This window comes from Raphanus sativus, chromosome 9, assembly GCF_000801105.2.
Source record: "Raphanus sativus cultivar WK10039 chromosome 9, ASM80110v3, whole genome shotgun sequence".
Taxonomy (NCBI): domain Eukaryota; kingdom Viridiplantae; phylum Streptophyta; class Magnoliopsida; order Brassicales; family Brassicaceae; genus Raphanus; species Raphanus sativus.
Window position 1 is genome coordinate 3,181,126 of NC_079519.1, and position 12,416 is coordinate 3,193,541.

The 12,416-nt window shown below is 33.5% G+C and overlaps 1 protein-coding gene across 1 annotated transcript; it reads right to left on the minus strand.

Moving 5' to 3' along the window:
- Positions 1-315: 315 nt before the first annotated feature.
- LOC108827758 (polygalacturonase 1 beta-like protein 3) lies at positions 316-2,671 on the minus strand. Its single transcript, XM_018601237.2, has 2 exons — positions 2,514-2,671; positions 316-2,362 (listed from the first exon to the last, which is right to left on the minus strand). The coding sequence occupies exons 1-2, from the start codon at positions 2,562-2,564 to the stop codon at positions 518-520; spliced, it is 1,896 nt and encodes a 631-aa protein (XP_018456739.2). The 5' UTR covers positions 2,565-2,671; the 3' UTR covers positions 316-517.
- Between the last annotated feature and the right edge of the window lie 9,745 nt (positions 2,672-12,416).

Consider the following 12,416-nt stretch of genomic DNA (forward strand, 5'->3'; position numbering starts at 1 on the left):
ATCTCTTTTTATTTTCATAGTATTTTAAACTAAAAATGCTCTACAAAAAAATTGGGTGGCACATAAAGTCCACCTCATCTTTCTACACGCCTACATCCAAAGGACATACAAACTCAGCACATGTATTGAAACACCATCGCTGTCTCATCTTCTTATATTATCTTTTCTTTCATCATATTATATATAACTATACAATTACCTCTTATAATATACACATGATATATCCATATCATCATATCATATTAATCGATAAAATAAATATTCAATCGGCCAATCCAACCAACCAGCTATAATCATAAATTGCGTCAACAAACATTCACTAAATATCTTAAATATTATTCGTGCCGCCACAAACAAATCAGTAACGAGTCTTTACTGTTACTGAAAAATGCTTAGGAAAGCATAATAACAATAGTAGAAAATTAACATTCCTCTATCCAAATCTCGGCGATAAGATAATATTCATATTTAATAACTTGAAAAAAAAGCACGATAGATCCAGACCCGACCAAGGTTTTCAATCAGCGATCGCCCAGTTCATGTCGTTCTCAAATATCCAGTGACAAACCTCAATCAGACCCGGTTTCGACCCGAGAGCTAAGAAAGCTCCATGCTTCGGACCCCACGATGACGTGTCCATGTGACAGATGGCGATTCCGTGGTTGATCTTGGTCTTACTCTTCAGCTCGAGAAGATCCGCTTCGTAGACCCGAACCTTAGGAACGGAGTGGCAGTAATACATCAGGTACGGGTAAAGACTCTGGTGACACGAAACAGCTCTCGTCACTCTCCCGCCGTTGACTCCTTTGACTTTCCCGATCACCACCTTCTGCTTCGACCCCGCCACGTTCTCCGTCGTTCTCAGCACCACGCTCCGACCGAGCACCGACGTGGCGAAGTCGATCATGTCCTCCGCCGATCCGACGCACCGCTTCGTCTCCCCCGCGCTCGGCGGCCTCTCGCACTCCGTCACCGCGTCGGAGATGATCTTCTCCATCGTGGAGTTTTCTCCGGCGTGGAAGATCCCGTTGATCTCGGCGAGCTTGGAGGCGGAGAAGGGGAGCTTCGAGATGATGCTCCGGGGCAAAAACGACCTTTTAGGCATTTTATCTTTAATATCAGGCATGGGAAGCACTGTTCCTTCCTTGAGCGACGACTCTCTGAAGAATTTGCCCGGCTCGATCCACTTATTCACGGTTTTGCCATCGCCGAGGGTCGTTGCTGCTGCTGACGTGGAGGAGACGTTGTACTTCGCGAAACCGACGCCGTTTTTGGCGTAGTCTTTGAATGTGGAGTTTGGCGTGTAGGTTTTGAAGCTTACCTTGTGTCCTTCCGCTCCTTTCCCATAACCGGTGAATGTCTCTGAACCGGGATTAAATGACTGACCGTAATTATTGAATTTAACCGTACCGGAGTTTGATTCCTTAGCGTAGGAGGAGAAAGAATCGTCTCCGACGTTGGCTTTGTCTCTGTAGCTCGAGAACGTGTCAAACGCTGCGTTTCCAGACGCGCCGTAGTTTTTGAAGTTGTTCTGCGGAACGTTCCCGTCGTCGCCGTAGCTAGTGAAGGAGTCGTTGGCGGCGTTTCCTTTCTCGCCGTAGTTCGCGAAACCGGAGCCGATCACGTTGCCGGAGACGCCGTAGGAGGCGAACTCGTTCGGCACTCCGTTGCCGTTCTTCCCGTAGCTCGTGAACGACTGGCCGTTCCCGGCGTTGGCCTCGTGGGTGTAGGTCTTGAACGACTGAGACTTCCCGTTTCCGCCGTCGGAGTACGCCGTGAAACGGCTCGTCGGGTTGTTGACGTCGTTCTGGTAGTTGGTGAACTCTCCGGTGCCGCCGGTTCCGAAGGTCCCGTAGGAGTTGAAGCCCTCCTCCACGACGTTGCTGCTGTCGCCGTAGACGGTGAACTTGTCGTCGTGACCGGCGGCGTTGCGGCTGTATCTCCGGAACGAGTCGGCGACGACGTTGCCGTCTTTGGAGTAGGTTTTGAACGAGTCGGTGCCTCCGGCGGCGGCGTTGCCGTAGTTGGTGAAGTTCTTCTGGTCGTAGACGGAGAACTTGACGTCGGCGGGGTGCTGCTCGAGGCTCGGGGATAGGTCCGGGAAACAGAAGAGGTTCGCGGCGGAGCAGAAGTCCGGGAGGCGAGTCGGGAGGGAGTTGTGGGCGGCGAGTTTGGCGAAAGTGGCGGAGTCGACGGCGTTGAGCGGCGACGCCTTGGAGATGAGGAACTCCGATCTGAAGGATGATGATTTGTCGCTGCGGATCTCTTTGTTCCAGTAACGGACGAGAGATGCTTTGGGAGTGAATGGATTCGCCTCCGCCTTGAAACCGCCGCCGATTAACCGTCCTCCGACGAAAGCAACCTAACACGCATTGATTCAACAACAAGATCAAAACAAAACCAGTAACCGCTATAATTCATCATCAATCGAATATATACTGATAAATCAGACAGAACAATCGAATCACATTTCTAGAAACAGCAGTTATGCGATTCAAAGAGTTTTTGCTTACATTGAAGAGACAGAACAAGAACGATTGGAGAAGAAGCAACGGTTTGAGCATTGTTTGGTTCTTAGTGAGAGAAGAAGAAGATATGGAGCAGAGATGAGATTGGTGGGCTTGTTTGTTTTGAGAGCAGATTGTGTATATATATAGAGAGAAGCCAAAAAAGCCTACACCGAGTATATTTTCTTGACAACCACCAAAAACCTACACATTTTAAATTTAAAATGACTTAATTATTTACTAGTACATTAAGTGTATATAGTTGTATGATTTTAGTATAAATAAATAAATAATGACATTAGATTGGAATTCGAAGAAAATAAATTGACTAAATTAGATAGGATAATGGGGGGAAAATAAAGTAGGAATAAAAAAAATGAAAGAGTGGAGTTAAAAAAGGACAGCAGAAAGAGAGTGACAAGAGTAGATTTTAGAAGCAGGAAAAAAACAAATGAAGTGGGACTCTTTTTTCTTTGTTGCATAATATTGGTTTGGTAACGCGTTTTCATAACGGGGTTTCGTTTTCTACCCACAATCTAATTTAGTTTTTTTGCCTTTAACGGAGTCCAAAAACGAAAGGAGCAATGTAAGCTGTAGTGTAGGCTGTTTATAGGAATCCTTTTGGAGTACGAAAACCAAAGTCAATGGTGATGTGCAAGAAGTTGTTCTATTATGGCTACAACTTATTAGTGACTTACAAGTAGTTGTACAATTAATGGGAGTTTTTACTATGTGAGAATGAAAACTAATGGCAATAAACAGACTTCTACATTTAAACGTCTGCTTCCCTAAAACTTTATTACATTAATGTATGGAATCCAATGAACAGATCATATGAATGCCTGCATCAATGTTATTTTTCAGTGCAGTTGTCAATAGTCAAAAGTAGGTTTATTTACATTTACAGTTGTCTATTCCCAATTATCATTGACCAAAAAGAGTTTACAACGATTGATGACCAACCACTACGAAGGCTAGAGTGAATCTATGTGAGTGTAACTGATGACCAACAACCATTAAAAGGACTCAAATAAAATCCATTTATAGTAACTTTTTCGTGTAAGAGACGTTGGTTGTCAGATGATGAATGCTTGATCATTGGTGGTTTGAATAAAAAGTGGCTCGGCCATAATGCGATCGTTTAAGTTTAAACATTCAAAAAATTATGATGACTTGAAACTTGAAAGTTTTATTTCGGTTTGAACAGTAACCCGAAGCACGGTTCGATTCCAATCTCAAAAAAGCGAACAATTTTTATCCGACATCTCGCCACGCGTCGTGGACTCAATGGTTGTAACGAGACGCGGTTTTGATGTAATAAGTGGAAATAACTGAGTAAGATTCGTTAATAGTGAACCCAAAATTCGCATTATTAAATGAATTATAAAAAGATTAGATAAACAAAAATTCGTCATTTTAGCCTTTTCCGATCTATGTCTGCTTGCACCAGGAAATAGACAAAGCTCGTGAGAGTGGCAAATCAGTAGTACAGTTGAAGACGATGGGGGTAGTTCCGGTATTCAAATTCGATAAGTTCACGTTCTTTGAATAATTTTTTTTGTTGAGTGTTTTTTTTTCCCAATTGTTGTTGCGTTGTATGTTGTAGCAAATAGTCTTTTTTATCCAATACTGAAAGCTATCAAACCGTAGAAGATAAAGTAATGTATAAAACCAATGCCATCTATCGGGGTAAAAACCATAAAACCATAATGTTGTTTATTTGAAAGGCCTTTTGGTTAATATTTTACGCCATGCGCTATATCACTATTATGTCTATAGACACATTGTTTTGATAAACCACACGCGATAAAACACATGATTTAATTATATACTACTAATTCTAAAATATCACCATATATTTATACAAATGATCTCCCTGTTTCATTACATTGCAAATGAATCATGTTCCATATATTACTGTGTAACGCGTATTATATGTCTCCAAAAATAGGAGGATTTGATAATTGGCAGTATTATCTTAGGACTTAAATAGATAGCCCCAACACTTTTCTGAGTGTCAACCAGGCGCCAGGCCACTTATACATACTATAGCCCTAATATACACAAGTGACCCATAAGTGGGTTGATTTATGCAATTTCATATACGTATATATATTATGTGTGTATGTGTAATGTGTATGCATGACGAGATGATGACATGTACATTCTTTTGGAAGTGCAAGTTTGCAGCGGCATTTGACATGGATGTAAGTTTTGTCACATTGTCCAAAAGGCCATGGATATGGATTTTAGCTATCATATCTTATTGTAAACGATGCCAAAATATATTAAATTCACCCAATGCCCTACACTATAATCCGTTAGTATATTTGATCATTTACATTTATAACGAAAATTAATATGTTAGGGTGAACAAAACACTTGTATTTGTGGATATTCCCAGGAATGCATGCATGTTCGAGAATCCCTTTCTTTAGAAGTTGAAATTTTCTATGAAGTCAAAATGTGATGCATGATGCTGTTAATTAGAATGGATATTAATTATATTTACACAAGAGTTGCATACGATATTTGTTTTCTTAGGGTTTATTTATCTGCTTTGGATTTTGGTTCTGAAAATATAACCTGCAAGATCAAAAATGTTATGATTATAATAAAATAATTAAACTTGCTGATTATATAATTTTTTTATCGATATACAGGAGCTGCGCATTTGCTTCTGTTATTTATGTATTTTAATGATTTCTATTAATATCACCATTGCATCTTTTTTTTTCTGAAACTACCATTGCATCATCTTTGCGGAGCTAACATTCTTTGACAAAAATAAAAGGTCGGTATACATTCATAAATCATAATAATCCTTTTTGAAATTGCGAGCTGCCATGCATGAAGTTTTGTCCCCTTAATTCCCCTTCAATTAAATGCACGTTTCTCAGCTGTTTCTTACATGTTGAGTTAATTGTTAGGGTATCTCCAACTCAACTCTATTTTTTATTTCAAAATGGAGTAAAAATGAATATGGAGTAACATATGCTCCAACCCAACTCCATATCTCACTCCATTTTGAAGTTTACTCCATAAATGGAGTAATCTATTTTTTGTTTGTTCATGACTCCATTATAGAGTGAAAAATGGAGTAGGGCTGGAACAATTTTACTCCATATTCACTTTTACTCCATTTTGGAGGAAAAAATGGAGTTTTACATTGGAGATGCTCTTACATCTTAGAAAATGGCAGGTTTAGTTTAATACGTTTAAATACTATTAGTACAAAACTTTAGTGTCCTGGGAGAATACTATCACAAAGTCTAGTTAGCAGTGTGCCAAGAGCACGCCCCTTCAGATTTGATTATTATACTGTCAATAATTTACTTACGCATTGAAATATTTTTAAAAATATTTAGCAATCATGGAATCTCATTGTTCATTTTAATCGTAATTGCAAGGCAAGTATGATACAATCATAAATTACATTTAGTATTATACCATACTTGTTTCGTAATAGGAGTAGTAACTATTATGAGAATCCTTAACATGGATTACCAAAAAAAAAATATCTTAAAATACGAACCGCGTGACTTTGTGGTCAGTGGTCTCTGTCTTGATGTATTGTCTACTTTTATTTACGTTCCTTTTGCTTTATTTTCAGTCTCGATAAAAGTTCCATTGCAACACAAAATCGTAAAGTTACAACAACAAAATTAAACCGGTTAAAAGAAAACTCCTCTAAACCACATTTAAATTATCTGAGAACTTAGGACATCACCGGCCCTAAGATTTTAAAGGCTTTAACCGATATATTGAAGATTTCATCTAAAATTTACATTTTAGTAAATTTGGGGACCTAAATTTTTTTTTTTTTATGAACTTTGGTCTGTGTAAACTTTTTCAATTTTTTTAGAAACTTAAAGCCAATATTTCATTAGATTTGGTTCATGAGTCATGACTACCAACCCTACTTACAAGTTTGTGTAGATAGTCTGATATGCATCGGTCGTTAGAATTTCTTTAGCGACCCAATATAATACCATTGGTTGGAACTTAGAACCAACAATATAGATGGTAATAGAGTATTATAATAACATTTGTCTTTTCCTCTCAGTAGGAAGGAATTGAGATCATAAATCATTGTTGTGGCCCTTATGGGTGCTGCGTATAGAATCTATTTGCTCCCCCTTCGCATTTTACTCCATAAATTACTGACAACAAATAATGCATGTGTTTCTTCAAAAAAAACAAAAAAAACAATGCATGTATGTAAGTTAAAAAGGAAAAAAAAAACAAAAGTATAAAGCATTTACACTGGTAGGCCAATATCTCAACACAACAACAAAACAAAGATTTTGATTTACAAAAAAAAAGATTTTTAAGATGTTTCAAATGAGAAAATTTGAAGTTTTAATGATTTTTCATGATATACATGTTACCTTCTAATTTTTTAATTTTAAACATTGAAATTCAATTAAATAATTTCATTATATTGACAAGTAATATATATTGTTTAGACTTTATTTACGAATGTGAGTACTCTAAGCTACTGTTGTTTCAACCAACAAAACTGAAGAGAAGGACTATGAGCTTCTTCTGTTTTTGACAAAGTGGAATATAGATGAGCTAATGTTCCAGGCAAAGACAAATTTGCTTATGTGTACGTAAACAAAATTAAATTTTAAGTTTAAAAATAAACTCTATAATAAGTTACATACCCACTTTTTCAGATATACCAGTTCTCAACATCGTAAGAAATAGAAATGGTATATTTTTGTCTTAGAAAAGATGATTTACCTCTTTATCAAAAATCCATACATTATAAATAATCTATTCTACATATTTTTGTGGTATATTTAAAAGTATCTATTAATTAAATCACCGTTCTCAGATTTTTCGATGTCAAAATTTTTTCGATCTCAGTTTGACATATACGATACATGTCAATATAATATATATATATATATGCATCTTTTATCACTGTAATGACACAATAGATTGTATATTATTTTGAGTGTAAATGGATAAAAGGTCGGATATTAGAGGATAATTATTTGACCACAACTCTTTCCTTATTTTTAAAATTCTGGTGTAGATCAGAGCCCATAGTATTACGATGTTATTATCATATAAATATCGCGTTTTGCTTTTATAAAGAAGCAAAAGCAAAAGCAAATTTATTAAATACAGTCAGTCAATTAACGACTATAATAAAACAGAACTAGAACTCACTGAAATTTACATTCAATGCTATACGACAGACATACCCTGTCATGATTCATACATATATATATGATATATACACCTATATATATAGCATACACATGCTAACATGCAAGACCAAGACGTATGTTCGCATCTATGTGCGTGTGCAAGTTGTTTGGCGGTCGATGAGAAAATTATAATTACCGAATCTAATTAACTATCATAGAGAAATTAGAAACCCACATGACGGGCTTGACCAATATACGCTGATTAAAAACAATATTACTTCATGAAGTTATTTTAATTTATCCTCCATGAGATATCTTTCCAGCAATATTGTATTGAATAGTACAATACTACTGTTAATGATTCAATTCCCTAGTAATGACAGGGCTTGGGAAAAATTGGTGGTCGAGTGTTCTTCGAGTTCTGAGTATTTGTAGCTAGAATCAATGAACATCCAACTTACTACTACACCAAACAGTCAATTTTAAATGTACATACTCACCAAACAGTCATCCAATATGTTCAAGTCATAGAATGCTTGGACAATTTTGTACCATCATTTACTATTGTGTTAGGCAATGGAGCATCCGCTTTTAAATTATCCATTCAACAATATTTACAACAATTAGCAGTTTAAAAGATTAAATTAATAAAATAAATACAGAACTGCTTGCAGTTCTTTTTGTGAGAAAAAGAAGAAACTGCCTAGTGGAGCAGGATATGCTCGTATATGGAGTGTTTTGTGTAGTCCATTGTCTTTTTACTTTTTTAAAAAAGTCCATTAGTTTTTACTTTATTTTATATTTATTTGCCAATTTAACTTTAATTTCTAAAACAATTTTTAGTTTAAAGTAATTTATTTATTTTCATATTTTTATCATACAACGTTTTGTAGCATATAAACACAATATTACAATGCTTCATCTTGTATTATTTGATATCATGCTTTATTTTTTTTTAATAATGTGTTATTTTCTTTCATTTTTCTTATAAATGTTTTAGAATTAATGTATTAAAATTAATATTAAATTTTAAAACTTGTAAACTATTTTACCAAAATTATCATTATTTTATATCATAAAATATATATATATATATAATCTTAAAGCTCAAAATAATTATATATATATATATATATATATATATATATATATATATCTAAATTATTTTACTATTAGATTTTGAGGAAACGTTTATAGTTATTTTCAGTTATAACTTTATTTAAAAAACTACTTTTAATTGTAAAATATGAATGATAATATAATTTGTTTATCAAATTTTAAAAAACTTATACAGTATTCTAGACTGTTTTTTAATCCACTTTCATCATTCAAACATATATTTAGATATGCTTGATCCAAGATCCGTTAGATCCACTACATTCATTATTACTTATTAACTAGATTAGGACCCGCCCTAAAGGGCGGAAATTGATTTGTCAAATTTCAATTAATAATATATGGTATATATAATATGTGTATATAATATTATATATATTTTGTGTAACATTTATATATATATACATATTAGACATATATATAATATTTTATTAAATATATATAGAATTTAATAGTGTTATAATTTGTGTTGTACTTGTTATTAGTTTGTATTTAATCTTCTTTTATTTTTAGTATAAATAATTTGCCTTGTCACACTTTTTACCTTTTAATTTATACACATAGTTATGCCTTTTTCAAAAAAAAACTTATACACATAGTCTCGTAAAATGTAATATATAAAAAAACATATTTAAAAAATCTACTGACCATATGCCACCATTATTTGGTTGTTTGAACAAAAAAAATCATGTACTTGTATAACTGTGTATGTTGTGATATGCTGTAGGTGAAGAGTAAATATATGGAAGTAAAGTTAGTGATACGAATATGAGCCTATGTTGGTCTATGCCACAATTATTTGGTTTTTGGAAGATCAATGAGCATAAGCATATACGGTCTTTGTATGCTTACGTTGTTTTGAGTCGGATATTTTTCTCTTATGTCTGGAATGATATAGAACTCGTTGATTTAAGAGTGGTTCAGTTTTATATGATCTAATTAGGGCTGGGCAAAAGTCCGAACCCGAAAAACCGAACCGAACCCGATCCAAAAAGTAGCACCGAACCCAAACCAAAATTGATTAAATATCCGAACGGATTCAAAATTTCGGTATTTAAAGAACCGAAACCAAACCCGATCCGAAACGAAATATTTTGGGTACCCGAATGTATCCGAAATAAATTTATATACTTGAATATATACATTATGTTTATATATAATGTATATTAAAAATATTAAAAATATATAAGATACCTTTTAATTTTCCAAAATACTCGGAAAATATATGCAAATAGTCAAAAGTAAATGTTTAAAATAGCTAAAATATACTGAAAACACCAAAATAGTTAAATATCTATTGATTCTTTATCCAAATATTCAAAGAAAACTAATTTATGTGTTAAATTAAGGTATTTTGGCATATATGTTATGAAAATTTATATGTAATATATTATCTTTCTTATAGATTTTGAAAATTTAAAGTATATAATAAATTTTGAAAATTTAAAAACATTTTAAATGGGTTATCCGAACCCGAACCGAACCCGTAAAGATCCGAACCAAACCCGGACCGAAATTTAAAAATATCCGAATGGGGCTGAAATCTTTGACCCCGAAAACCCGAAACCCGAATAGACTGAACCGAAACCCGAATGAGTACCCGAACGCCCAGTCCTAGATCTAATTATATTAAGAGATTAACCAAAAATATTATAAAAGTGTTACTGGTTAGGTTTAACTAATCTATGTTGGTTAAGATTTGGTTTAATTTAAGTTGGTAGGTTGCATTGTATAGGAGACATCATATATTTTAGCAACAATTATGAAAGAGTCCAAAATTTAAATGAGAACTTTAAATAGTAGATAATCCCTAAATTAATAGTTAAATTAAGGTATTTTGGCATATATGTTATGAAAATTTATATGTAATATATTATCTTTCTTATAGATTTTGAAATTTAAAGTATATAATAAATTTTGAAAATTTAAAAACATTTTAAATGGGTTATCCGAACCCGAACCGAACCCGTAAAGATCCGAACCAAACCCGGACCGAAATTTAAAAATATCCGAATGGGGCTGAAATCTTTGACCCCGAAAACCCGAAACCCGAATAGACTGAACCGAAACCCGAATGAGTACCCGAACGCCTAGTCCTAGATCTAATTATATTAAGAGATTAACCAAAATATTATAAAAGTGTTACTGGTTAGGTTTAACTAATCTATGTTGGTTAAGATTTGGTTTAATTTAAGTTGGTAGGTTGCATTGTATAGGAGACATCATATATTTTAGCAACAATTATGAAAGAGTCCAAAATTTAAATGAGAACTTTAAATAGTAGATAATCCCTAAATTAATAGATTAGATGATATACAAATAACTTATCTGAATTAATTAATATATACTCTCATTAAAAACGACAATTTTTGAATATTCTAATTTTCCATCGTATTTCTTTTTATGAAAAAGGGCTTTTAGTTTCCCATCGTGTTTCGAACTTTCAAGTACATTTTGCAAGAAAAAAAGTGATAGACTTCATTTCGTAAGAATAAAACAACATTTGTCTTTGAATTTTTCCATCAGAAAAGTACAAGGATATTTTTCTGTCAAGAAGCAAGAATTTAAACGATAGTATTTAATTTAATAAAAGGAAATAGTTATTTATAATGACTTAATTTTTTCACTGGAATTGAGTAGTGTTTTTTTCAAAGAAAAAACTGGCATTGAGTTATTGTTAATATTGATTACCTTTTTCTTACTATTTCAATAAAGTACGTAAATGAAAAAGAACATGATCATTCATCATCATTATGATTAAAGTAATGTCCCCGAGCAAATTAACAAATGCTACAGAGAAAACCATGTGTTGCAGTTGCAGCCATCGATCATGTGAGAACAGTGTATATATCGGCGTGTAGGTTATTTGTGGACCAAATGTCAAATGCGCATAATGCAACGACAGAACTGTTTAATTTACTTTTAAAATAGTAAGCAACTTGTTAAGATCGATTAATAATGATATGTGATTGTATTGTTAATCATTCTTTTTCACAAAAGATTCCTGTAAATAATGATATAATCTTAGTTTCATTTGGCATTACGCTATTATTGTTGATTATTGCCATTTCTTGCAGAGACGTATCTCACTGTAGTATTGCTTTATGTTTTCAATCTTATACACATAAAACAGAGGTAGAAAGTCACGCCATCCAGGGTATTATGTCTCCCGTACACATGTTCTACATTTTGGAATCTTCCATCATTGTTTTACATAAAAAAGCACAACTCCATCCGTATGCCCCTTTCATAAATATAAATATTTAATTTTTAAAAAAATTCGAAAATGAAAATTCAAAATTTATGTACTTTTATTACTTAATGATGTTACTGTAAACTTAATAATTTGACATATTGAATTATTTATTTTAGATTATTGAAAAAAATTTAACCACATAAAATGATGTATTTATGGTATAAATTTAGTTTAATTTATTCTTTAAAATGCATAGCACTTTTTTAAAAATTGTTAATCTGGAAAACAATTGTTAATTCAAATACAGGGAGTATTTGTTTACGTAATCAGATAACACATGTGATTTGTTCTCTTTAGGAAATCATTAGTGATGAAGTGTGTGAGATATTCAGTGGTTTCCGAATATCGGGAAACTGAAGTTTGGATGTGTTG